Source organism: Plectropomus leopardus, chromosome 2 (assembly GCF_026936395.1).
Source record: "Plectropomus leopardus strain MGB_pleo_1.0 chromosome 2, ASM2693639v1, whole genome shotgun sequence".
NCBI lineage: Eukaryota > Metazoa > Chordata > Actinopteri > Perciformes > Serranidae > Plectropomus > Plectropomus leopardus.
The window spans coordinates 15,090,346-15,114,504 of record NC_142177.1 but is presented as its reverse complement, the minus strand read 5'-3'; the positions used below and the strand labels follow the sequence as shown (position 1 = coordinate 15,114,504).

The 24,159-nt window shown below is 39.7% G+C and overlaps 2 protein-coding genes across 2 annotated transcripts; both read left to right on the top strand.

Annotated features, from left to right (window-relative positions):
* Positions 1–619: 619 nt before the first annotated feature.
* Positions 620–10,435, top strand: ubap1 (ubiquitin associated protein 1). The gene is made up of 7 exons (XM_042501953.2): positions 620–785; positions 3,282–3,328; positions 3,556–3,680; positions 4,152–4,973; positions 5,119–5,277; positions 6,296–6,397; positions 7,594–10,435. The coding sequence occupies exons 2-7, from the start codon at positions 3,289–3,291 to the stop codon at positions 7,732–7,734; spliced, it is 1,389 nt and encodes a 462-aa protein (XP_042357887.2). The 5' UTR covers positions 620–785; positions 3,282–3,288; the 3' UTR covers positions 7,735–10,435.
* Positions 10,436–11,351: 916 nt separating this feature from the next.
* Positions 11,352–23,118, top strand: dcaf12 (DDB1 and CUL4 associated factor 12). The gene is made up of 9 exons (XM_042501941.2): positions 11,352–11,796; positions 15,922–16,212; positions 17,592–17,870; positions 18,059–18,119; positions 18,312–18,505; positions 18,794–18,859; positions 20,008–20,170; positions 20,767–20,945; positions 21,084–23,118. The coding sequence occupies exons 1-9, from the start codon at positions 11,737–11,739 to the stop codon at positions 21,240–21,242; spliced, it is 1,452 nt and encodes a 483-aa protein (XP_042357875.1). The 5' UTR covers positions 11,352–11,736; the 3' UTR covers positions 21,243–23,118.
* The last annotated feature ends 1,041 nt before the right edge of the window (positions 23,119–24,159 follow it).

The following is a 24,159-nucleotide window of genomic DNA, read 5'->3' as shown; positions in this document are numbered from 1 at the left end:
CCCCAAAAAAACAAACAAAAAAAACAAATAAATTCAATTTGCACTTCTTTTTATTAACATTGTATTTAGATTAGTTTAAATGAACACGCTTTCATTACCATTTGTTTTTTAAAATATTTTCCCAAAGTAGCACTCTGTTATAAAATGTTGCGTATGCTTCTTGTTTTCCTTTCATGAATCAAATTCAGGGAACAGTAAATACATTTTGTTGTATAATGCTACATCATTATTTAAAAAAAACAACATATGATTTATCATTACTATTACTTCTATTAATATTATTATTTTATTTCTTTATTTTTTCCTTTCTGTTTTAGTTTATCTGTAGATAATTCGGAATCTGTGTTCTGTGGGTATCTGTGTGTTTGGTTGTGTTTTGATGAGATGGATGTGTTGTGATGCAGGTAAATGTTGTTTGGGGGAAAAATATCTTTGTACAGTTATTGTTTTATTTAATATTTCCAATGAATAAAAAGACATTTGAAAGAAAACCTATGAGAAACATTGTTTTTGCTATATTTTCTTTAAAAACGGCACCAACCATCAACAACAACACTGACTCACACAGCTGGATGTAGTGTTGCGATTTTCTGACGTCATGTAGGTGAGTGACGTCAGACAGGAACCAGTGGAAGGGAGCTTGACAAATCAAGATGGCGTCCCACGCTGAAGCAGGAAAGAGATTTCAGTATAAATAAAACTCATTCGGAGAGTAGTTTAAATCTGAGTGCCACCCCGACAAGACGTCGTTTGGATTTTGAAAGAACAAGACGGAGCTGATAAAGGTGAGAGGAGTCTGTTTTATGTGTGAGCTCAGTTTAGTTTCAGGGGCGGTGGCAGCAGAGACAGCGGTCTGTCTTATCCAGCCACATAACATTACAGACAGGCCACTGGCGGAGCAAAGCGTATTAGCATGGACGGTAGCTTTACCCCAAGAAACATTAGCCAGCGGTTAGTGGTAGCTGATAGTGAATTAATTTATCCGACATTAATATTTAGTCGACACCAACTAATGTCAAACCGGGGGTTGACTTCTTAGCATAACTGTCACTGTACGTTATGTTCTCTGTTAGCATGTTAAGCTAGCAGTATCAAAAGATAATAGCTTAGCTTGTTGCTAGTTAACTCCATCAAAACTTAGCTAATCAGCTCTAGCTCATCAGTATATTTTATCGTACCAAATCATTGGTAATACATCCATGATTGCAGTGTGACTGCTGGCAATTTTGCGAGCAACAGCTGGGAGCTTTGATATTTGCTATCTAGCATAAACTTGCCTCATGTGTGATAGTTACTGCGATACTTTCATTATCGTGTAAAGTTATACGCAGTTCAGCTCCCAATTAATAGCTAATCAAATAGCTAGGCGAGTTGTCAAGTGCTGTTGTCGCTGATATCTGAAATATTTTAACTCCAACTGCACTCTAAGTTGCTCTCGTAAGTTGTTAGCTACGCAGGTGAAGTTGTGGTGAAAGGGTGTTATATAACATTAACACACTGAAATAAAAACAACCAAGTAGGCATTTAGGCAACTGCTTAGTTAAAGGCAGATTGAAGTTAAAAGAAATCTGATAAGGAAGTACCTCCTGTTCATCTCTTGGTCATGTGTGGCCCATTTCCACGGCTATACATGATTATCCAGAGAGAGTACAGTCCATTCAAGCATGATGCCTAAACTTAAAATTGGGTTACAACTCCCAGCTTAGTGTAGTACAGGCAACCTGCTTGTATTTGGCATTTTGACATAGATGTGTTTAATTGTGCTGCTTTTTTTTTACCATCTTAGATATAACGGGGGTTTACTGGCTGGTGCTTTTATTATTCAGCAGATTGCAGTGTGTTACATACTACTGTGTATTGCTGATCATTGTTTATTTTAAGCAGGAAGCGCTTAATGAAGCAATATTCCCAGAAGAACAGATATCTGGATTGATAACATTGTTTTTCTGCCAAGAAAACTTTATTACAACTGGGCAGTAATGAATCCCATAGCCATATTTTATGCTCCTTAGACACCCGTTGTTTGTCTCGCTATGGGGAATCCTTTATTAAAACATAGTAAATTTTACTGGTAATTAGTGGAAGTGTTCATTTGTAAGTTTAAATGACTATGTTAATGTCTAAGTGAATTTAAATCATAAATAAAGAAAGGTTAAGCCATTTCTGTAAACTGGGTAACAACATTGTACTATTTGGTTATCTGTTTCTTTAAGCAAATTTTTGAAAATAATTTTGATGATCACCATAACTGTATGCTCTGGTGTTTTACAGTCAATTAAGACAAATGCTCGATTGATTTTATAGGTAATTTTAAGAAAATATTTTAAAAAAAGAACATTAGACAGTAGACACTGAGTAACCCAGTCATCCTGATGCTGTAATTTGAGAAAATTATCTGTCTCTCTTTGGCTTGCTAGATGTTAATTTTTCTTCACCAGCCATTCATTTTCTTTATCTCAGTGCTATTTTGTGGTTGGTGGGTAATGTTGGCTACACTAAGCTTGTGTGAGTTTGTTTTTTGGAAATGACTGTCTGTTTTCTCATATAGGCGGGGATTGTTGAGATTGGGATTTAATCAAATGAGCAAGCACACAAATGCAAACAGCTATTGAGTTGGGTGTTGATTTTCAGCACTGTAGACAATACTAGCAAAATAATCATATATCAGCGTGGCATTTGATTCAGTGTTTCTTTTAATTATAGCTTATTGAAGCTTCAAGTACTTTTCATTATTAGATAGTCCTTTTCAGCTATTTAAGTGGATGAAATCTTTTATTTTGTTCATACCAGCACAAAGATCAGAGTTCTGTGTTCAGCGGATGTGAAAACAGTGGCTTCTCTGTGTTGAGAATGTCAGCCTTTGTTGCACGGCATGACCAAATAACGGGATTATGTGACTTGAGATGCAAAGCAGCAGAATGTACAAAGCCAGTAGGATTGTGAAGAATTTCAAACAATTATAAACAATTAGCATTATCATGTGATACAGTGTCAGTGCTCTTATGCTTTGATTAAAACTGATTAAAACTGTTCTGTGGGGCCAGTTTCAGAGCTCAGAGAAAGACATGTAAAATATAAACTACTGTGTCAGATGTAACGTCATATCAAAGAAAAGCTGGGGGAAATTCACTTAGTGCTGTTTTCACGCTGTTGCATCATCGTGTATTTTTAAGATGCCTTAACATATGCCATGTAAATATCAACTCTAGATATTAAAAAAAAAAAAAACTGGAACTCCTGCTCTCTAACTTTACACCTGGCATACTCGTGTCTGTTTTCAGTCTCTAAATGGCTGCGAGGAAGTCTGGATCAGATGCATACAACAATGGTGAGGACCTATTTTTGACTATTTTTTTGTTTCATTGTTTGACTTCACTGATGTTAAGTTGTGGGTGAAGTGTAGGTTTAAGATATTCTCGTGCCTGTAGTTACAGTGTCTATATATATATATATATATATATATATATATATATATATATATATATATATATATATATATATATATATATATATATGCTTCCTTTTATCTTTGTTTGGTTTGTTTTGTGTACACAGGACCCATCAGCTACCTTGATGATGTTCCCTTCAAGATCAATGACAAATTCCGCTGCCCAGCCAAAGTGGGGCTGCCTGTTGGTTTCTGTCTACCAGACTGTGGCTCTTTGCTCGTGGACTCACAGGTCAGTCAGACAGTGGAAATATGTTGATTTTGCACTAGTGTCAGCTAATACGCTGCACTTAAATGCATCTCCGCAGCATCTTCCGAGCAGGGCTTAACTGTGCTGTCCTGACCTACAATATTATGGCACTGATCATTACAGGCTCTACCTCTGTCCTGTGTTATCAACTTTATGTTTTTAGTCATATGTAATCAAAGAGGTGTAGTCAAGGACATGCTGTAAGTAGAATGACAAGAAGTTATTTTGGTCGTTTTTAGGGATGGGGTCTACTTGCTGTAAAACATTGAAACACTTTTGTCCTTCTCAAATTTGGTGTTGATTCTAATTACGTTGTGTCTTTAATTGTTTAATCTCTTCAGCTGCAGTTGAAATGACATGTGGTTCTTATAATTATTCTTGTTTTTTTTCTGTCACTCCATGTGCCCTCTTCACCCATCACCCCTATTCTTTCTCACACTTCGGTCTCAACAGTATGACTTTTCTCTGGAGAGGCGTAGTGTGAGGTGGGGGGTTGAATTGGCTGAGGCCAGAGCAGCAGAAGCCAGAGCTGAGGAGGCAGCAGCCAAGCAGGAGGCAGAGAGCAGGGAGTGTTTGGCACAGGCCCAAGACATTGATGGCGCTGGAGGCGCGAAACCCCGGTCTGCTGCAGAGGACCAGGACCTTCTACCACCAGCACTGAACCCTGTCCTGGCAGGCCTGAGCCATAATGCCATCCTTACTCCACTGCCTGCCCCAAGCCTTGGCCCCAGGAAAACCCAGCCTAGCACACCCCAGCTGCACAGCCTCAACCTCGCTGACTTTGAGCGGGAGGAGGACCCATTTGACAAGCTGGAGCTCAAAACTTTGGACGATAAGGAGGAGCTCAGAAACATCCTCCAGAGCCAGCCCCAACCTCAACCTCCTCCCTCTGTTTCCCCACCAGAAGTTTCCCAGATAGGGTCACGCGGAAACAGCCCGTCACCTCCCAGCACCAACACCAGCATCACAGCTAAACCTGGTTTTACTCATAAACCCAACGGGTTGGTCTTGCTGGACATGGACAGAGTTGGGCAGCCTGGGAGAACGGGGTTTGACGCAGATGATCGACCCTGTAACATCCGATCTCTCACTTTTCCCAAGCTCTCTGATTCTGGTGACCCAGAGCCAGTGAGGTACAGTCCAGTCCCTGCACCTGTCCCGACCCCCGCTCCCCGACAGAGCCTACCCAATGGCAGCCCTCCGACCATACCCAAGACCCAAGTTATTGTTGCTCCTGAGCCAACCAGTCACACCAAGAGTGGTGCACCAAAACCGGTGAGCATGAGATCACATACTGCATACTTGACTAATAGTGTGTATAGACTGTGTGAGGTATTGTGACGTAGATGATCCAGTTTTAAAATAAATAAGGAACCTCGGAGACCTCATTGACATTCACACAAATTTGTTTTTACTGTAGACCAACCCAGGGTCAGGAACTGCTGGTCTGCCGTGTGGCGGAGCCCTGCTCAGCATGACCCCCAGCGAGCGTCAGTGTGTGGAAACCCTGGTGGGCATGGGTTACTCTTACGAGGGTGTCCTACGGGCCATGCAGAGACAAGGGCAGAACGTGGAGCAGGTGGGACTCCCTCTCACCCCAGTCCGCAGAAATCTGGAGTCCTAGCATAGCCTCTGTTTGACATGCTTAGCAGTTCATTGTTTATGTTTTTGTGTAATTGTCAGGTTTCCAATGGTCATGAAAAACCTGAAAAAGTCATGGAATTTCATAATCATATTTTCCAGGTCTGGAAAAGTCATGTAATTAGTAAAAATCATTGAAACTTTTGGAAAAGCGATGGAAATAATTAAACTATTAAACTTATCTTTCATGGATAACTTTACATAATGACAACGGCAAATTTATTTTCTGTAGCTTTCAGCATTACGTAGCTACACTGTGTCCATGTGTGATGCTTTGCTTACAGTCACACACGTTAATTCATTTTCAGTCATTCTCTTCATGTATGCCAGCCTCCTAAAATTAGTTTGGATCTGATGTGTTTGAAAAACGCTGGGAGTGGGACAAGAAGAAAAAATATCTTATTAATGGTCCTCGCAAAGTCATGGAAAAGTTTAGAAATTTTGTCCATGAAAATGTGTTGTTACCCTAAATTGTGTTCAGAAAAGCGTTATTGCAGTACTTCTGTAAATACAGCCTTGTAAAATAAAGTTGTTCATCACACTTTCAGTTGTCTCCAAAGATATGAGAATAGATCAGTGTCTGTCTTCTGTGCAGCTATTATTAAACAATATGACCTATCAAACCATGGCCACATAAATATGATATCTATAGCAGTCGATGTAGGATGAAATAAAAGCAAAATAAAAACGAGTTCTATGGATTTGATGCCGGCTGGTTTTCAGTTATAACTAGCATTTGGCCTGTTTAAAATGCAAGGCACATACAGCAAAGAGAGAACAAAAAATAAACCCTGCAGACCATAAACAATTGATTTCAACTCACAATATGATCTTTTATTGTTTTGTCAAAATGAAAAACCTCATTGGTCTTTTATGTAATTTCTAACTCTAACTTTATAAACAATATGATGTCCAGTGCAAATGCATTATAAACATGTACTTATTGCTTGTCACAGGTACTGGATTACCTGTTTGTCCATGGGCGTCTGTGTGAGCGGGGCTTCGATGCAAGTGCAGTGGAGGAATGTTTAGAGATGTACCAGTGCTCAGAGGAAAAGGTTTGTATAATTTTCCATGCATTCACCACCTCAAGAAGATGCATTTTGTTTGTACGTGAATCAGTTAGAAATTGGGAATTGGAACTGATAAATTGTATTCACTGTTTCCATTATCAATTGTGCTCATCAGTCACATTCTTTATTGATTCCCTTAGTGATTCCTGATCAATTTTCAGCTTGAAAAAAAAGGAGGCCTTTACAGCTTTTTAGTGTCATTTCAGCATTTTTATAATCTCTGAGTCCAAACACAGTGCAGAAACAGAGAACAAAAATGCATGTGATGCAGCGTGGCACTAATGTTATGATAACAGGATATTTAGATAGATAGATAGGTACTTTATTGATCCCGAGTGAAATTTAAATGATTGATACCCTCGGTAATGGATGTTCTGCTCTATTTCGAGGCAGTGGTACTTGTGTGTTAAGTGTCACATACATGGCATTTCTGGAATTCGAGCTCATGCTGTGAGGAGAGATGTTTCAGCATAATTCTGGTGTCCCCACCCTTATTTGAAATTTTACAGATATTACAAACAACACCTGTTATCTTTCCTCAAGAAATGAAGCAGCGTTTTGGCCCGTTCTTTCTCTCCACCACGACTCCTTCTTGCAAATTTCCAGCAGCACAGAAACATAAGTTTGACTTAATATTTGTGCAAGGTGTAACTTGGAGAAAACCACGCCGGCATCGAAGAACAGGAATTGATAAAATAGCATATAGTCAGTTGATGACACTGATAGATTATGTAATTATACAGGGTTTCCATGGTCATGGAAAACCTTTTGAAACTTGTGGAATTTCACAAACACATTTTCTAGGTCTGGAAAAGTCATGGAATTAGTAAAAAAAATCATTGAAAGTTTTGCAAAAGTCATTGAATTTTGTATTGTGTATTGAAATTATTGCAGTTATCTTCTGTGGATAACCTTCCAGGTCACGTAACATAATGAGAAATTTATTTTCTGTAGCTGTTTACGTAACGTAGCTCTAATATGCATCAATGTGTTACAGTGAAGTGTTTACCATCTCGTACATTTCTTCATTTTCTCCCCACAATCTGTCTCTCCCTTCATGTAAGCCAGCTAGCTAAAATTATGTTTGAATAGAGATTTTTGAAATTTTGTCCCTAAAAACCTGCGGGAACCCTGTCCATAGTATCTTTATTTATTAACTAATGTATTTTCATCCTTCGCAGGCGTTGCAGTTCCTTGAGCTAATGTCAAGATTTGGTGAAATGGGGTTTCAGCGGGACGCCATCAAAGAGGTGTTGCTCGTCCACAACAATGATCAGGACAAGGCTCTAGAGGACCTGATGGCTCGGGCAGCAGCAAGCTGAGCCACGCCAACCAGCCAACCAAAGCCTGGCCCAGGGCTTGCCTCCCGCTACTACCCAACACAGCCCCTTTCCCTCTGCCTACCCTATCACACCATGCCCTGCCCTTGCCTCGGCTGTTAGAGGGACAGCTGTGAGACAGTTGTATTTCTCTCTCTGTGCTAAAACGTATTGTGTCTCAGCACTTCTCAAAGACTGTGTGCCTAGAGTGGAGGGGGTCAAAGCGTAACAGTACTTCATGGTGGTGTTTTTTTTTTCTTATTGTTTTTCTAAGAAACCCCGGGGTTAGGATCCAGGATTTTTTACTGCAAGAGTATTCAAGAATGGGAAGAATGACTGAGCTAGAAAGGAAAAACTGGAAGAAATGGGCTGTGGTGTTTTGATGGCGTTCTGATTTGCTTCCACTTGCAAGTGTTATCCGACTGTCGACAAAGCTGCAGGACCGAATGGGGAGCTAGTCACGCTGTGGGTACATCAAAGAAAGACCAGTTTGAACTCTTGAAACTCCCAAAAGACTAAGCTGCCATCTTCCACTGCTCTGTGCAGACCTACTAAATGGTGGAGGGGATCAGGGGCCTTAAGGAGGCTCTCTACAAACTGAACCAACTAACATTAAAAGTCAAAAAGACAAAAAAAAATGTTAAAAAAAATGGCCCAGGCGCCAGACAGACAACTGACTCTCAAGAAGTGCCCTCTCTGCTCTGGTGCTCTGCACCTAGTTCTGTTCTACTTTATTCTTTCATTCATTCATGTCTGTTTTTTTCTGTTCATTTGGGCACTTTTTCATGTCACTTTGAAGATTCCATTTCTTTGATTTCTGTCTTAGGAACGGCATAATAAATTCTTCGTAACTCAGAGCATGAGAGAATAAGAGATACTGCTGCCCCAGTATGCTCTCTGACCTGCACTGGAATGGCCTGTTAGAGGATTGGGGAGTAATGGGGAAAGTTCCTCTGTAGGAAATCAGAAATCTCCCACAACCCACTGGCACCGATGTGTCACACATACTGCACAGGCACACACACGTTTCATTATTATCGTCTTATTTAAAATAGTACACTGATACATTCATTTACAGATAAAGAGTTTGATATGATAATGTAAGATATGTACACTCACAAAAGTGACGCTTTTAACTGTCATGGACTTCTGTTTGCAGACTGGAAAAGCGTGAGTCGTTTCAAAACAAAGAAATGATATAAGTGAGGGTTGCTTTTGCAGCCACATCACAGTGCAATAGAGACATTTCATATTGTGTGACTGTTGACTGGCACTTTGAGCCTCAAGTAATTGTCGGGAGGTAAGGAATGGTCTTGGAGCCTCGCTAGAAATTTCGGATGTAACTAGAAAATGTTTGATTTCAGTGATCTCCATCATTTATTCTCTGTTATTGGAATTCATGCCACAAAATCTTTTGAAACATGACTTTGGTTTGTTGACTTGTCCACTTCTTTTTTTTCTCATGTGTAATATGAAATGAGCGTTCATCTTGATTTTAGGTGTGTCGCCATCTCCGCAGTTTAAAATGGCAAGTAAAAACATTTCAGTCACCACATGTTCAAAGCATTTTCCCATATATTGATTGGGTGTAGTTGTTTAAAAGAAGGCCAGGATCTTTTATTTTTATAGTATGTGTCTGAGTTCCATACTATGTTTAAAAAAAAAAAACATGTCTACTCAGTTGCAGCAAAGGCAAAGATGGCAGAAATGTTCATAATCTGTAGTAATGATGGGGATTGTGAGAGGCAGTGCAACAGATTATGGGCTTAAAGTTGGCAAAATGTAATTTGGAGAACTGGCATTTTGCTTGGAGCAAGTCGGGTACTTTGTCCCGTGTTTCACAACTGCAAAAAGAAATGTCCTAACCACCAATCTATTATAGAACAACCCCTGGTTTGACTAATTTATAGTGTGGTTAATTTCCAATACAGACATAATTTTACTTGAATGAGCACACGCTCGTGATAACTTAAGTCTTCTGGGATGCTTGCAGTGAATTTGCAAGCATCCGGAAAACAACTAACATCCCAGTAGGTGACACATATCATGAATCATGTACATCATGTCCTCCTTTTTACTATTTTTGGAGGTAGGACCTGCCTTTTTACAGGCAAAATACATGACACCAGCAATGTGTCATGTTAGAACCAATATCTTTGTTCAGACCATTGTTTTGTCTGATATGTGGTTGACAGTGTGATCACAAATATGTGTTTTTTTACCCCCACTTCTGTTTTTGAATTGCCTTTTTGATTTACTGTGACAAAGAAGAAAAGTACGCTTTTACAGACAAATAAGTGGTATTAATGTCGCCTTACATAACTCGAGAGGGGTTTCCCTAATCATACATAAAGCAAGTTGATGTTCACTTGCCTCTCCTCTGACAGCCTCTGGACCTCCTCCATCAATGCCTCCTCCTGCTTTTGTTACGATCTCCTAGTTGTGTGGAGATGAAATGCGACTATGTTCTCATTATTTAAGGCGTCGTGTTAAAGGGTTTATATATCAGATCCACCTGCATTATTGAACACGGGGCGCTAATGAATCGAATGAATATTGAAATATTTTAATGGTATAATAAGAGGTGGCTGAGTTGAGTGTTCTTTCCCGAGCTCCTGAAATGTGATTTGCAAAATGTTCAATTTCCTTTTTTTGGAAAATCCACACAATTAAATGTGCACATCTTTTCAGTGGTTAGACTGTTGATCGTTGCTGTTGTTGCTTTTTGAGCTTAATTTCCTAATTTTCTCAAGTATGGTCATAACATATATTAGATGTGTTGACCTGTGGCTGGTGAGGAAGTACCGCTCTCCTGCTCCACATTTTCTCTCCTCTACAACAAGTGCAGTTTTTCTCTCTCTCTCTCTCTTCAGTTTACAGCAACAATACAGATGAATGTCTATCCAGGTATTGTCAGTGGCAACTGGAAACATCTAACTGTTTGGCCTAGTCAGCAAAAAAAGACAATTATGCATCAGAGGAAGGGGCCATATTTGGTCCGCCTGAGCACACCAGGGTTAATAAAAAGGATTGCAAAGGCATGTATAATGTCTTTCACCAGACCTGAGCTGAGGTCCTACATGGTGCCCAGTCATCTGTATTATTTCAGATTCCCATGTCAACCATGTCTTTGTGCGCAGGCAAATTATAGACAACTTCAAGATCCAGTAGGCTAGCTCACTGGTGAATTTGTGATATATAGATTTATTATTTCTTTCCTTTAACCTGAAAATATCCTGGTGACTACTCAGAGTCAATTGTAAACATGCAAGCAGCAGTGTCATAAATAACTGACAAAGCACAGCCCAATAAAGTTCAACTCAGATTATATCAAATTTATTTTTGTTAATCTGACAGTCATATAACAACACTGCGTTTTTAACAGAGCACAGGCTTAATAGTTTATGATTTGTTTATACATTGCCTGAGATTCTATTTAAAAAATAAAGGCTTACAATTATTAAATCCACATTTGTGCATTTTGAATATACTTAGCCGATTTTACTCTCGATTTTGGCACTAAAACAAAATGATATGCCCTTTAAGCAGAGAGAAAACAGAATCATCTGATCAATGATCTCACGCTGTTGACGTGAACGAGCACGCAAGACGCCCGCGTTCACGTACGACCTTGTTTTTGTTGATGTTTAATTTGAGTGCGGCTGCGCGCTGCTCAATGCTTTCGCCGTTGCTGACGCGACTTGGCAGGAAAAAAAAGAGTGTGTGAACCCTCTGGCAGCAGTTAGCGACGTTGTCGAAACTGATAAGGGAGTACGACCAGATTGTAGTATTATTCGGGAGCGTAGAAGGCAAGCTAGTGACAGTACGTCGGCGGCAATCCCAACAAGCGACTGACCAACCTCTCCCGTATGTGATCGCCCTTCCTCGTCGTCGGACGCTGCCAGCGAGGGCCAAGGAACTAAATAGCATATCGCCATTATATGATCCAGTGTCCAGCGTCACTTTTACCCTCCATGTGGGTGAGGGAACTGTGTGTATCAGATTATGGCGAGAAAAACAGTTAGCAGGAAAAGGAAGGCAGGAGAGCCCAAGGACCAACAACAGGTAGGCGGAAACCGGTGCTGATCCATGTTAGCTAGCTGAAGCTAGTCAGTTTTGTTTGCATGCTAACTAGCACAGGGCTAGCCAGGTTTAGCTGATAAAAGACCTGTCAGGGAAATAGTATGGATGACATTTTAACAAACTAACCACCATAATATATTGAAATATATGGGCACAACATAAACCGTATATTAACAATTGTGGTCTTGTTTAAACAGCATTACAGTGTGTTTCTATTTGAAAGTCAGAACCAGCTAATATTAGCATGGCGTTATCCAACGGAAGTCCGTTATCAGTACGACAGCTAGGTTGGCGTTAGCCAAATTGCTAGCCACCTCATTTCGTTATGGCAGTCTTTTAATTGTAATTACGATTAATTTAACGTTTTCGTTGGTCACTAACACGGACAGTCTCTTGTTCAGTTGGGGTCATCACTTGTCACCCCGAGCCACATTTTTGAATAGCGTCAATTATCACCCAAAGCTGATTTTGTCTTGTATGTATTTATTAGCCTTAATAGCAGCGATTTAGCTTACGTTAACGTTAGCGCAAACGTTAGAGCTAATTCACAGAGCAACCGGCCTGTCCAAGACAAATGATTGGACCTCTGCTGAATTGACAGGCAACATTTATCATCACCCAGCGCGAACATCTTCCCAGTACAATCAGTCCTGGGCCCAGTTGTTGACACCACAGTATAAGCTTTGGCTGAGACCAGACGTAGGATGGCAGTATTATTAGCTCTGCCTCAAAGACACTGTACGACCTGCTTTACTGCATTGTAACGTTATGTCAAGGCATGTCTCGGGCATGCAAGGATACTATTATACGTCATAATGATATCAACAGATGTGTTAAGCACTTATCATAAATAACCATCAAACATCACAGGATAACAAATGGCAGCAGCATAACACATAGCACCACAGATTCCTGTGAGGTCCGGGCAATATGTGTATGTATGTATGTGTGTGTATGTATTCTCTGCCCCACTAGTGTTGCACAACTTATGATGGCTATAATTAACTTGCACATGCATTGATAATCACCAGCAACAGTTGTAACTTTATTCTGATGTAAATTCAAATGTTTCTGGTACTTTCAGTTTGAAGAATCAAAAGATTTTGTGCAAATTTTTTTTAGTATAGACAGTAGTGGCCCGCAGACCAATTTCAAACAGCCCTCAGCTTGCCTTTCAAAATATACTATATGATTAACACAATTTTGGTTAATCAAGCAAGATCACTTTGCATTTTTTTCCTATACACCGCATGATGGCAGTTTGTAGACATGCATCATATAGGAATTACACAGGCAGAACTAATGTGTTTTCATAGACAGATGATGGACAGCAAACAAGTAGTTACCTAATACCGCCCACATACATCAATATTACACATCGTGGATTTGCACAATCATAAGAGGATAAAGCAAATTGTATTACAATACATGAACATTGTTTTTATATATATATATATATATATTGCATGTCGTCCCCTCTCTTTACCCCTTTCACACTTACTCTGTCCTATCCATTAAAGGCCAAAAAGCCCCCATATATATATATATATATATATATATATATATATATATATATATATATATATATATATATAAAAAAGAAACATTACATGCTTTGAAATGATGCCTTTGTGTATTAACTTTGAGGAAATATCAATACTAGTCAATATCTTTCAACCTACAAGCCAACGAATGGGCAAAATGTTAAAATGTGTGATTTGTGGCTCGTAGATGTTGTGATAGCACTGTAGGTCGTTGAAAAGATAGTGAAAAGAGGTCTATAGTAATACTGAAATATACTGAATTCATACTTAATATCATCCAGTTTTCAATTAGAAAGTAGTGTTTCAGTTGGTTCTTACCCGGAAATAAGAAACGTCACTGGCTGGCCATTATTTTGTGAAAGTGATTGATGAATGAGTGAACTTTTGAAACTTAATAGTATTTAAAACTGCATTAACACACTCTGCAATATTTTCCCATGCCATTTTTTGAAGATATGTTTATGTTCTGCATATGCAGTCATTAAAATCTCAAATTCGGCTGGAGTGAAATATATGGCTCTGCTTTTAACTCCGCTCTTTGTCATTGTGAATCATGTTATCCGCACTCCACTCATAATGGCTTTTTGTGCTCACTGTGACCATGCTTCCTGCAGGCTGAACCTGAGTTGATTAAGCTCATTCTGATCAGCTGTTCGGGAATCGAAAACTCAATTATTTTCAGGAGCTTTGGAAAGTTGAACACTTTTTCATTTAAAGATGAAACAGTTGCATTGTCATTTGTCATTTGTATGTGATTCATTTTTTTATAGCAGATGGCCCTGGGGTATTTTCACATTATCTAATATGGCCCCCATTCAAAAAAGCTCGGCCCCCCTTAATTTAAAGGCTTGCTGCGCTGTCAGTTTCTGTTAACACTGTAATTTGAAAGGATTCCCAGATACTATTATTGTACCATTGTGGGAAATGGCAGTTCTTTACAGTAATAGTGTTTTAGTTTTTGTTGTAGACTTAAATAAGTCTACATGATAAACCTAAACAATGAAGTGGAAAAACATTTCTAAAAGCTGCACTTCTGCTGTGAGCTAGCTTTAATTGCGCAGACCAAGTTTTATTTTGAAATTCCTATAAAAGTGTTAGCAATGACAAGCCACTTAATGTTGCAAAGATTAAATGAACTGTCAGACAAACTTGTGACTGGTGTACGTAATGTGATTCGGCTGATACACTTCTAGTGTGTGTGTCTGTGTGAGAAAGAGGCTTTGTTGTGCTCTTGACCAGTGATAATGCAGCCAGTAGGTCCACTGACTAACAATAGGTGTAGTCAGAACCTCTACAAAAGACAGACAACATTACTGGCCCACCTGAGCAAAATCAAATTCAGAGCTCTTGTGTGCACTGGTATTGTATTGGCCCATCCTGAGGAAGTGTCCACGGCTGAATGGATGTGTGTGGTTTTGCTGTAATACTCCTATGATCCAGTAAAGCTCTTAAATCGGTTCCAGCATGCTACAGATATAAATGCGCAGGGCTCTGGGGGATGGGTATAGTTTAGCGACAGTTTGTGGTATTGAAAGCTGAAAAAGATCTGATTAAATTTGTTTGTTTATTATTTGAAGATTTATTTATTTATTTATATAAATTCATGTCATGAATTAACTTAATTAAAGGCTACTTTCTCCACAATTATGTGCAAAACATAATAATTATTGTTAGGAGGGGTGTAATGATGCACAATATACACGGTTCAGCACATTTCGGCATGTCAGGGAAAGCAAAAAAAAAAAAGAAGGGAGATTAAAAAAAAGAATTAGGAAATTATAAACATTCAATGTAAGATGGTAAGAGTAAAGGCACTCAAATACTGACATGTTTTCAGTAAGAAAAAAATAAAAAAATACTAGAATGGGACATAGCGCAGATATTCACCAAGGCTAAATGCTCTATAATGCAATATTACAAAAGTGAAAAATAATTTGTGTATCTACACTGTGATTTGGGTTTTTTCCAAAATGCAATGGGTTCTTCTTTGGCTCGTGCTACATCTCTCTACCAAGTCTCCTGACAACTTGGCCAGCGTTTTTTTCTATAATCCAGAGAGCTTTGGGGAGAATGACTCACCTTCAAGTCTGTTTTGTCTCAATCTGTTTAATTGACACATTTGGGTGACGCTGCTGTAAATGGAATGCTTGAAGTGTTTCCACAGGCATACTTGACTTGAGCTGAGCAAGGTCTGTATGAATTTAGACACAAACCATTGTCCATTGAGCTTGACTAACTCAGCTAAATGGGCTAATCGGACTAGCATGCCATAGCTGATAGACAGCAACCAGCGCACTGCCAAAACGTTCCAGGAAATCTCATTTCTATCTCACCAGTGCAAGTAGGTGACATTAATGGAATGTATTGAATTTCATTGTTTGGGTCACAGAGTGTACCAAATGAAGGATGTCATACAACATACCAAATGTCCTGCGCCAAATGAATTGGTACTGCTACACCCCCTTATTGATAGTCTCTTAAAAACATGTTGACAAAAGTCATGCTCTTCCCATAAAAAAAAAAAAAAATCTGAAATTTGAAGTTTGCCCCTTTCTTTCTTCAGCTGGGCTGGTGTCAGGCGCCACACAAGCGGAGCCGTGTTTCCTCTTCATCACGTCATGCCCAGCAGTGGTGGTGCAGTCGGCGCTCAGTGGTATGCGCTCTCCGGGGGCGGGAGTTCAGACCTCAACAGCAGCACGAGTTGCGGCTCCAGCGGAGCCTTCGAGGCTTTGCAGCTGGCAGGCTCCCTGGCATCCTCAAGGAGAGGGAGTTTTCCCTGGGGCGACTCAACAAGGTGTTTGCTTCACAGTGGCTCAACCACCGGCAGGTGGTGTGTGGGACCAAGTGCAACACGGTGAGATGTAATTTTGTCACAAACCAGCATTTATTAGTTGGGCATTCCCATACATTCATTGAGGTGTCAGATTTACAGGTGACAGAATTATAAGTGTATGTATAAGGATTTCCAGTTTGATGACCTCAAGAAGGATGATGTAGGTCTACAGGCGTCGCATGGTGATACACAGCACGCAGTGAGACATTTTGCCATTTACTGTGAAGCAATTCCTTATCTGAGAACATCATTTAATGTTTTGTGTGCATTTTCTTTTGCTGGGATTTAGTCATTTAATGCCAGGGCTTGCCTCCCTGCTGTGTAAAATGTTTCACCAAAACCAGTTCCTTCCCTCCCAACACTATTTTGCGAGAACACCATGAATCTATATTTGGCCTAGTGCTGCCCAAGATACTTGTGATTGGTTTAAAGAAAAAATAAATGGGTTTTTTCCCATTGTGTGGTATTATGATGGGCTCAGCCAGAGCTTTCTCTAGCGCTGGCACTGCCCGAGATAGGTCTGGCTATGCGAGACTACTACTACTCTTCCCGATGCAACTCCTCCAAATGATGTAATTTTAGAGGAGTATCACTGGCTCTCAGGGCTGTTGCTCAAACTACAGGCTGTACTTCCACATTTTCGTATGGCCTGCCAATCGCTGCCAATCCTGCCACCGCCACCATGTTATCAAAGAGTATACAGCAAATCAAGAGACACATCCGCCCCTCTCTCTGTCTCTCAAACTCGCACCGAAAGCCAATTAAATAGTATAACCGGGCCTCTCACCTCAAAATGTTTTCAGAAACATGTTTTAGCTTACTGTTTAACTGTAATATAAGATCTGGGTGGCTGCCAATGTGTCACACGAACCAGTCCACATTATGACAGCTGCATAGCATTCTGGTTGTAGTTTTCTACCTCCTGAGCAAAAACAACCTTTTCTCGGTTTTCTCTGGTCATGTAGCACCAATTTGAAAAGTATTTGCGTCTTTCTACTGTAGAGATGTCCACGTTTTATGTGAGGTCCTTCTTTACATTGGTGAAATACTTCTCTTTTTTTTTAAGTTTTTGCCTTTAATTGATAGAACAGCACAAGTGTGAAAGGGGGAGAGCAAGAGGGGGTGACATGCAGCAAATGGCCGAGGCCGGAGTCGAACAGGCGACCGCTGTGGCGAGGGCACAGCCTCTTTACATGGGGCGCCCTCTCTATCCACTGAGCCAGCAGGCGCCCTGAGTGAAATACTTCTTTAAATGTTTCTGTTGGATGAATAGTTGCTCAGGTGTTCCAATCTGATTCCTGGACACACACTTATCTGTATAATTCTGGCTTAGTTGTCATTTTAATTTAACTCCTGAATCTGGTATTCTAATTCAGTGTTTTTCCTTCCTTTACCTGCAGCTTTTCGTAGCTGATGTCCTGACAGGCCAAATAACACGCATTCCCATGCTGAAGGACAGGGAGTGTAATGGTGGAGGCTCAGGGGTTGTGGGTTCAGTGGTGTCTGGGAGGCACTACCATCCCACAGGAGGCTCTCGCGCCCGGCTGGACCAGCAGGGCTGTGGGATCCACGCTATTGAGCTCAACCCCTCCAGAACGCTGCTGGCCACCGGAGGAGACAACCCCAACAGCCTGGCCATCTACCAGCTGCCCACATTGGACCCTGTCTGTGTGGGAGATGTGAGTGGTTTGGATCTGTTTGGGTTTACTGGCATCTAGAAATTGCCATTTTTATTACCTTGATATATATTTTGTTAATCTTTTCCAGTTACTGTTAAGCATTAGTTGTTTAGTAATTGAAGCCAAAGCACACAAGGTTGAGTAAAAGTAGTTTTTTTGCCATAACATATTAGCCACTTGTTTTTCAGGAAGGTCACAATGACTGGATCTTCTCTATAGCATGGATCAGTGACAACATGGCAGTTTCTGGTGAGTTTTCTCTTATGGGCTAAGTTGAATGAATGAACACTGAGCACTGGCAGTGAGCATTACATGCCTGCACAAATCAGTAACCTCTACATACCCTGGTGACAATCCTGTGTTTATATGTCACTTTTGTGAGTTTTGTGCGTTATAATCTTGGCAGAAATCAAGATATGTCTTATATGTTGACACATCCAGGGTCCCGAGATGGCTCGATGGGCCTGTGGGAGGTGACAGAGGAAGTAATGAGCCAGGCAGAGCGCAGTCAGAATGAGGAGGCAGTACCCTCATATGCCCACATCTCCCACCGTGCCCTCAAGGACATCCCGAAGGAGTACACCAACCCATACAACTGTAAAGTCCGTGCTCTGGCCTTCAACAACAACCATAAAGTAAGTTTTCATCCTGATGTAAATGCTGAGGAAACCATTTGATTGCGCTGCTCATGAAATGTTAATTATGAGGCTTAATTTAACAAGGTGCCAGTATAAGGAAAGAGAGATATTGATAGCTTTTTTCCTCTTTTCAATCCTACAGTGTAAAAATATTTGATAGTTAAAAACGTATCATACAATTTTTGCAAAAGGTTAATTTTTTGGGACACAGTGTTACTTGTTTCTACCTCCCACCTCAGCCTAGTCATGTACTTCCAATTTCCCATGTCATTTTACCCTTCCCAGGAGCTGGGTGCTGTGTCTTTGGATGGCTATTTCCACCTCTGGAAAGCTGAGCACAACTTGTGCAAGGTAAATCACAATACAGTCTTTAAATAGTAATTAGGGCTGGGTATGCTTTGCCACTGATTTACTAAATCGATTCTATTTTGATTCATAAGGTCCCGATTGAGTTCGATAACAATGTCTTTATGCATATTTCAGTTACAATACAATTTTTGCTCAAATATGAAAGAGATTCTCAGACAAATAATACTGTAAGTTTAAAAAAGTTTAAATCAGACCAGGATTAGAATTTATTACTTTGTATCTGAATATTTCTAGACTAGCAACAATAATATTAAAACTGCAATGTCGCTATACAAAGTCAATATTTCACTGGCAACTAATGTAAATTGTTAATGAAATAAATTGTATTTCTGACATAACAACACTGAGTGAAGTTTAGAATGATTGAAAAACAGAGCAGTCAGTATCATTCCTCCTGTCCTCTGCCTGCAGTGCTCGTGTAAAATATGACATTGGTGGAAGAGAAACTGCAAACACAGCATATTGAAATATTATTACCTTTCTACATGGTTTCATGTTTTCAAGTTTATGCTTGTGGAACAGATGTGTTAATAAAGTATTGGCTCGTCCTCATGGAGGTTTTATTGCACTTACAGTAACGAGCGTAGTAGTTGTCAGCTTGAGTTATTTTCATTTCTCTGACTCCACCGTGGCCTGTCAGCTCTGGTGTTTACTCTGTTAGTGTGTCTGTGTATTTCGAGGAGCAGCACGATGCACAGACAATGGTTGGAGGAGAGGCTGCAGCATGATATTAAATTACACCATAATGTTATAACGTAAGCTTACAGTTACAGATAAAAGAACGGCTTTTGTCGGAGCTTTTCAATATTGCATACTTAGATAATTTAGCACCGGGGCCTGTTTACTACCGGCGAGAAAAACAGGTTTAAAGCTTCACACGTCAGTGGGATAAGGCCTATATTTAAAGATTGATCTTGGATTTTACAAATCTATATCGGATCATTCAAGTGAAGATCATTTTGAATTGGATTAATCAAATATTTAAACTCAGCCCTACTAGTAATCATAAGTTTTCTTTGCATACTTCAGAGTAGGATTCACGATTTGGAGAACGGATTGTTCTTTACATCATACTGTACTGTACATCATCCTTACTTGGTTCCTGTTCAACATTGTATGTTTCCCTCCAGATACTGTCCACCAAGCTGCCTCACTGCAAAGAGAATGTGTGTTTGGCATATGGACAGGACTGGTCAGTGTATGCTGTGGGTTCTCAGGCCCATGTTTCCTTTCTGGATCCACGGCAGCCTACAAACAGTATCAAGTCAGTCAATTCCAGAGAGAGAGGAAGCGGTAAGTGATCTGTAAACTAACTGAAAGCCCTTCTTTCACTGCACAAAAAAAACACTAACATCCGACTATTTTTATTTAATGGGAAAGACTGCAGTCTACACTTACGCCCAGGTCAAATGACTCTGTAGTAGTCACAAGTATTTATTGGCTCCAACTAGTGATAAGATCCAACACAAACGCTCTCCCTCTCTCTCTCTCATCTGCACACTCGCTGTGCACTTAATGTGGCACCATAGCTCCGTCATGATTTGGTCCAGTAGGTACCAGTTGAATAGGAACTGTTGCCATAGTAGCACTGGGTTTCGGTACCCAACCCCACCTGTAAGTGACATTGAATGTGAAACACCAGGAAAAAAAAACGCAAATCCATAGTCATCTAGATTTACAGACAATGGGAAAGAAGTCTATCCCCTTTTTGTTGGGTGTCTCTGTGTTGTATATACACACTACTTTTGGTGGCAAAAAGGGTATAAGAAGCTAAAAACACAAGGGGAGAGCAGCTGATCTCCTTAAACTACTCCTGAAGTTGTTTGCTTTTTAACTACTGCTGTTTACTTTTGAGTAGCTTTGCATTTAACACATCTGTGTCATTGCAGGGATCCGTTCAGTGAGTTTCTACGAGCACATTGTGACAGTGGGCACAGGCCAAGGTTCCCTTCTCTTCTACGACATCAGGGCCCAGAGATTCCTGGAGAACCCTTTGAATCCAGCTGGAGGGTACCGGAAGTGCCCAGGAGATGGCATCCTCAAACTCACTACAGGGAAAGGCTGGCTGGTACACTTTTTTTTTTTTTTTTGTCTATTAGCAATAAACTTTTTAAAAGATGAAGTGCTACACTGGAGATGCATGACAAAAATGTAGCCTTGATTATTTCCATTTTCATAACTTTTCCTTTCTCCCTCTTCGGCTTAGAATCACGATGAGACTTGGAGGAGTTACTTCTCAGACATTCATTCCTTCCCCAACGCGGTGTACACCCACTGCTACGACGACTCTGGCACCAAGCTGTTTGTAGCAGGTGGACCGCTCTGTTCCGGCCTGCACGGCAACTACGCAGGACTGTGGAGCTAGCCTTTTAGTTTCATCCATCGCTCTATCACTACATCCTCGTCCAGATCTTTTTCCTAACCAGTCCCTCCATCCCTCTCCCTCTTCACGTCCGTTTATGTCACTGTCCTTGGTATCCTTCTTCCATCATTCAATTGTCACTCTGTTTTGCTCACACATGGACTCAGGAGCATGATCTTGCCCTCACCGTGTCACAGCTTGAATATTGTTGTTGTGTATGTTTGTGTCCACCACTACACTATCCCTTTCTCCTCCAGTTATTCCTTTGCTCCTTCCACCTCAGCTACTCAGTTTTTTATATGACAATGTACAAACAATTATCTAGTAATTTTCAAGAGCTGTGAAGTCTGCCACTGAGGAACTGCAAAACATTAATAATAAGTAATACAAGTTCTCATCATTTAACACATAAAACCCACAGGGATTAGGCTATGATCTTTTGCTGGCTTGTTTTTGTATGTAAGGATAGTGTTTACCGCTGCTTTCTCTGTGGTAGAAGACACTTACTTTGTGGAATTTTTCACCCAAAAGTTCCTTTTTTGTTGTCATGAAATGGACGGCAATAAAAGAGAGGGAGAGAGGAAGAAGGACTGAAGAGACAATTAATTTTGAAGGACTTAACTGGAGTGCTGTTTGACGTTTGATAGAGAATATTAACTGGTTGGAACAGCCCGTCCTGTCCCACAACAATCACAACGAACTTCTCTCTTCTGGCAGAAGTAAAACGAAGAAGCCAATCAAAATGGGACTTTGTGTTTATATTTCTCTCACTGAGACGATATAAAGGAGAAAAACATTAAGATTGCTAAATGCAGTGTTGTTCTGCTATGACTTAATCCCAACAAATGCATATTTTATTTTTTTGACTTGTGTGTGATTTGACAGGCATACCCCTGCTGATATTCTAATTTGCTTTACTCGTATTTATTTTCCCTTTTCTCTGTCACCTTTGTTCAGTTGGTCGGGGTGTTGATATGTGCTTCTTTTGAAGGGTATATTGTCTCTTTGCCCTTTGCTTATGTTGTCATTTCTCTTTGACCAGAGTGCTTTCAGCAGATTTGTCCACAAGTGTTCAGATTCTGATCTGTAACCATTCTGGTGTTACTAGAGAATTTACCCTAAGATTATAAGTTTTGGTAGCAAGTTAAGTATCATCAAATCTGATGTTTGATCGATGGTGGAGCCTTTAATTACCGGGCTAAATGCCCCCCGTGATTCTCGGACTCCTCCATAGGAACTTGAGAGAAGATCTGTAGTGGCTTATTTTGACTCTCTCAACCATCCAGATAGAAGGATGCAAGAAGAACTAATGAATTTTTGGACTCTACCTTGGAGTTAGATGCTGCAGGCACACACATGTTGTCACAGTTGTAAAACACCTTAATTTTTTTTCTCTTTCTTTTTGTACCAAGGAGTGAGTGATTCTGCTCTTTTCCTTGTTTGGTAGAGGCAGAGTAGGCTTGAGTTACGTTTTTGCCTTCCTCTGGTCTTTCTGTGAAAGACTGCCACAGGCGATCATAGTTTTCCTTTTTCTACATGGAACTTTTCTCCAGTTTTCATGATAATGACATTGAAAAGAGAAAACCCCAATTACGACCACAAATTGAACAAATAACCAACACTTTTAAAGTGGATTTTATATATATAAATGTGTATATGTATGTGTAAAATACATAGGGACAATTGCATACATTTTTATGTATATGTCTGAGGAAGTGTGTGGATTGGTCTGTCTACTTGGTGATGCCCTGTTTTTTTATACATGCCTCATGAATGTTTTTACAAATGACTGAATCTGAGGATATTGTAAGATATAAACATCTGAAAAAAACAAGCTATTAAATCTTTAAAAAAGAGTAAATAATAAAAATAAACTGTATATTGATGTAGTGGTTTTTTTCATGCCTGACATCATTTATTCAGATGAAGGTTTTCGCCTTGACTAAAATGGGTCACTCACTGCCAGAGGTGTAGACTTGATTCACATGACTTAAAATTGAGTCAGACTCCAGTCATAAAGTTAATGACATTAGAAATGACAAAATCAAAAAAAGCGGCAAGTCGTCTTAAACTTTAATTTCAATGAATTGTGACGTTACTTGGACTTGGACTCAGTAATTCCACTGATGGCTGAGGTATGCCATTCCTTTACTTAAGAAAAAACACAAATACTCTGTTACAAGCAAAAGTTCTGCATTGGGAATGTTACTGAAGTAAATTCTAGTATATTCTGGAAAATGTCCTTAAAGTATTAGAAATGGTACCCAATGCAACCCCCCCACCCCCCAAAAAAAAACCCCAAAACAACCAAGAACAAGATTATTAAAAGATTTTTTAATTGTAATAATTGGCTATTTATTTTCTGTCAATTGGCTAATTGGAAAAAACAACTAATCCCATCAGCTTTACTTGTATAAACTGGCAATGTTATTTATAACTAAGCATCATATTTTATAGACTCTTCTCATTTTTTTAATGCCAAAATCTATAAAGTAATTATTAACTAAAGCTTTCAAATAGAGTGTAGTATTACTCTCTGAAATGTAGTGGAGTCAAACTGTAAAGTAGCATACACAGAGAAAACTCAGGTAAAGTACAAGTACCTTAATTTGTTCATAAGTAAAACACTTGAGTAAATGTCTTAGTTACATTCCAACAATGAGTAATCCATCCATGATGACATCAAGTCAAGTCAAGTCAAGTCAACTTTATTTATGTAGCACGTTTAAAACAACCAGGATGACCAAAGTGCTTTACAGGGTAAAAAGGCAAATAGATCAAATACATCACACAACCTAAAACAATATCAAAAATATCGGCAAAATAAAAAAAACAGTAAAGTCTCCTGGGTTAAAAACATTTTTATCTTAAACGAAGGCCAGGGAGAAAAGAGAACTATAGATTTAAATATTTTAAACTA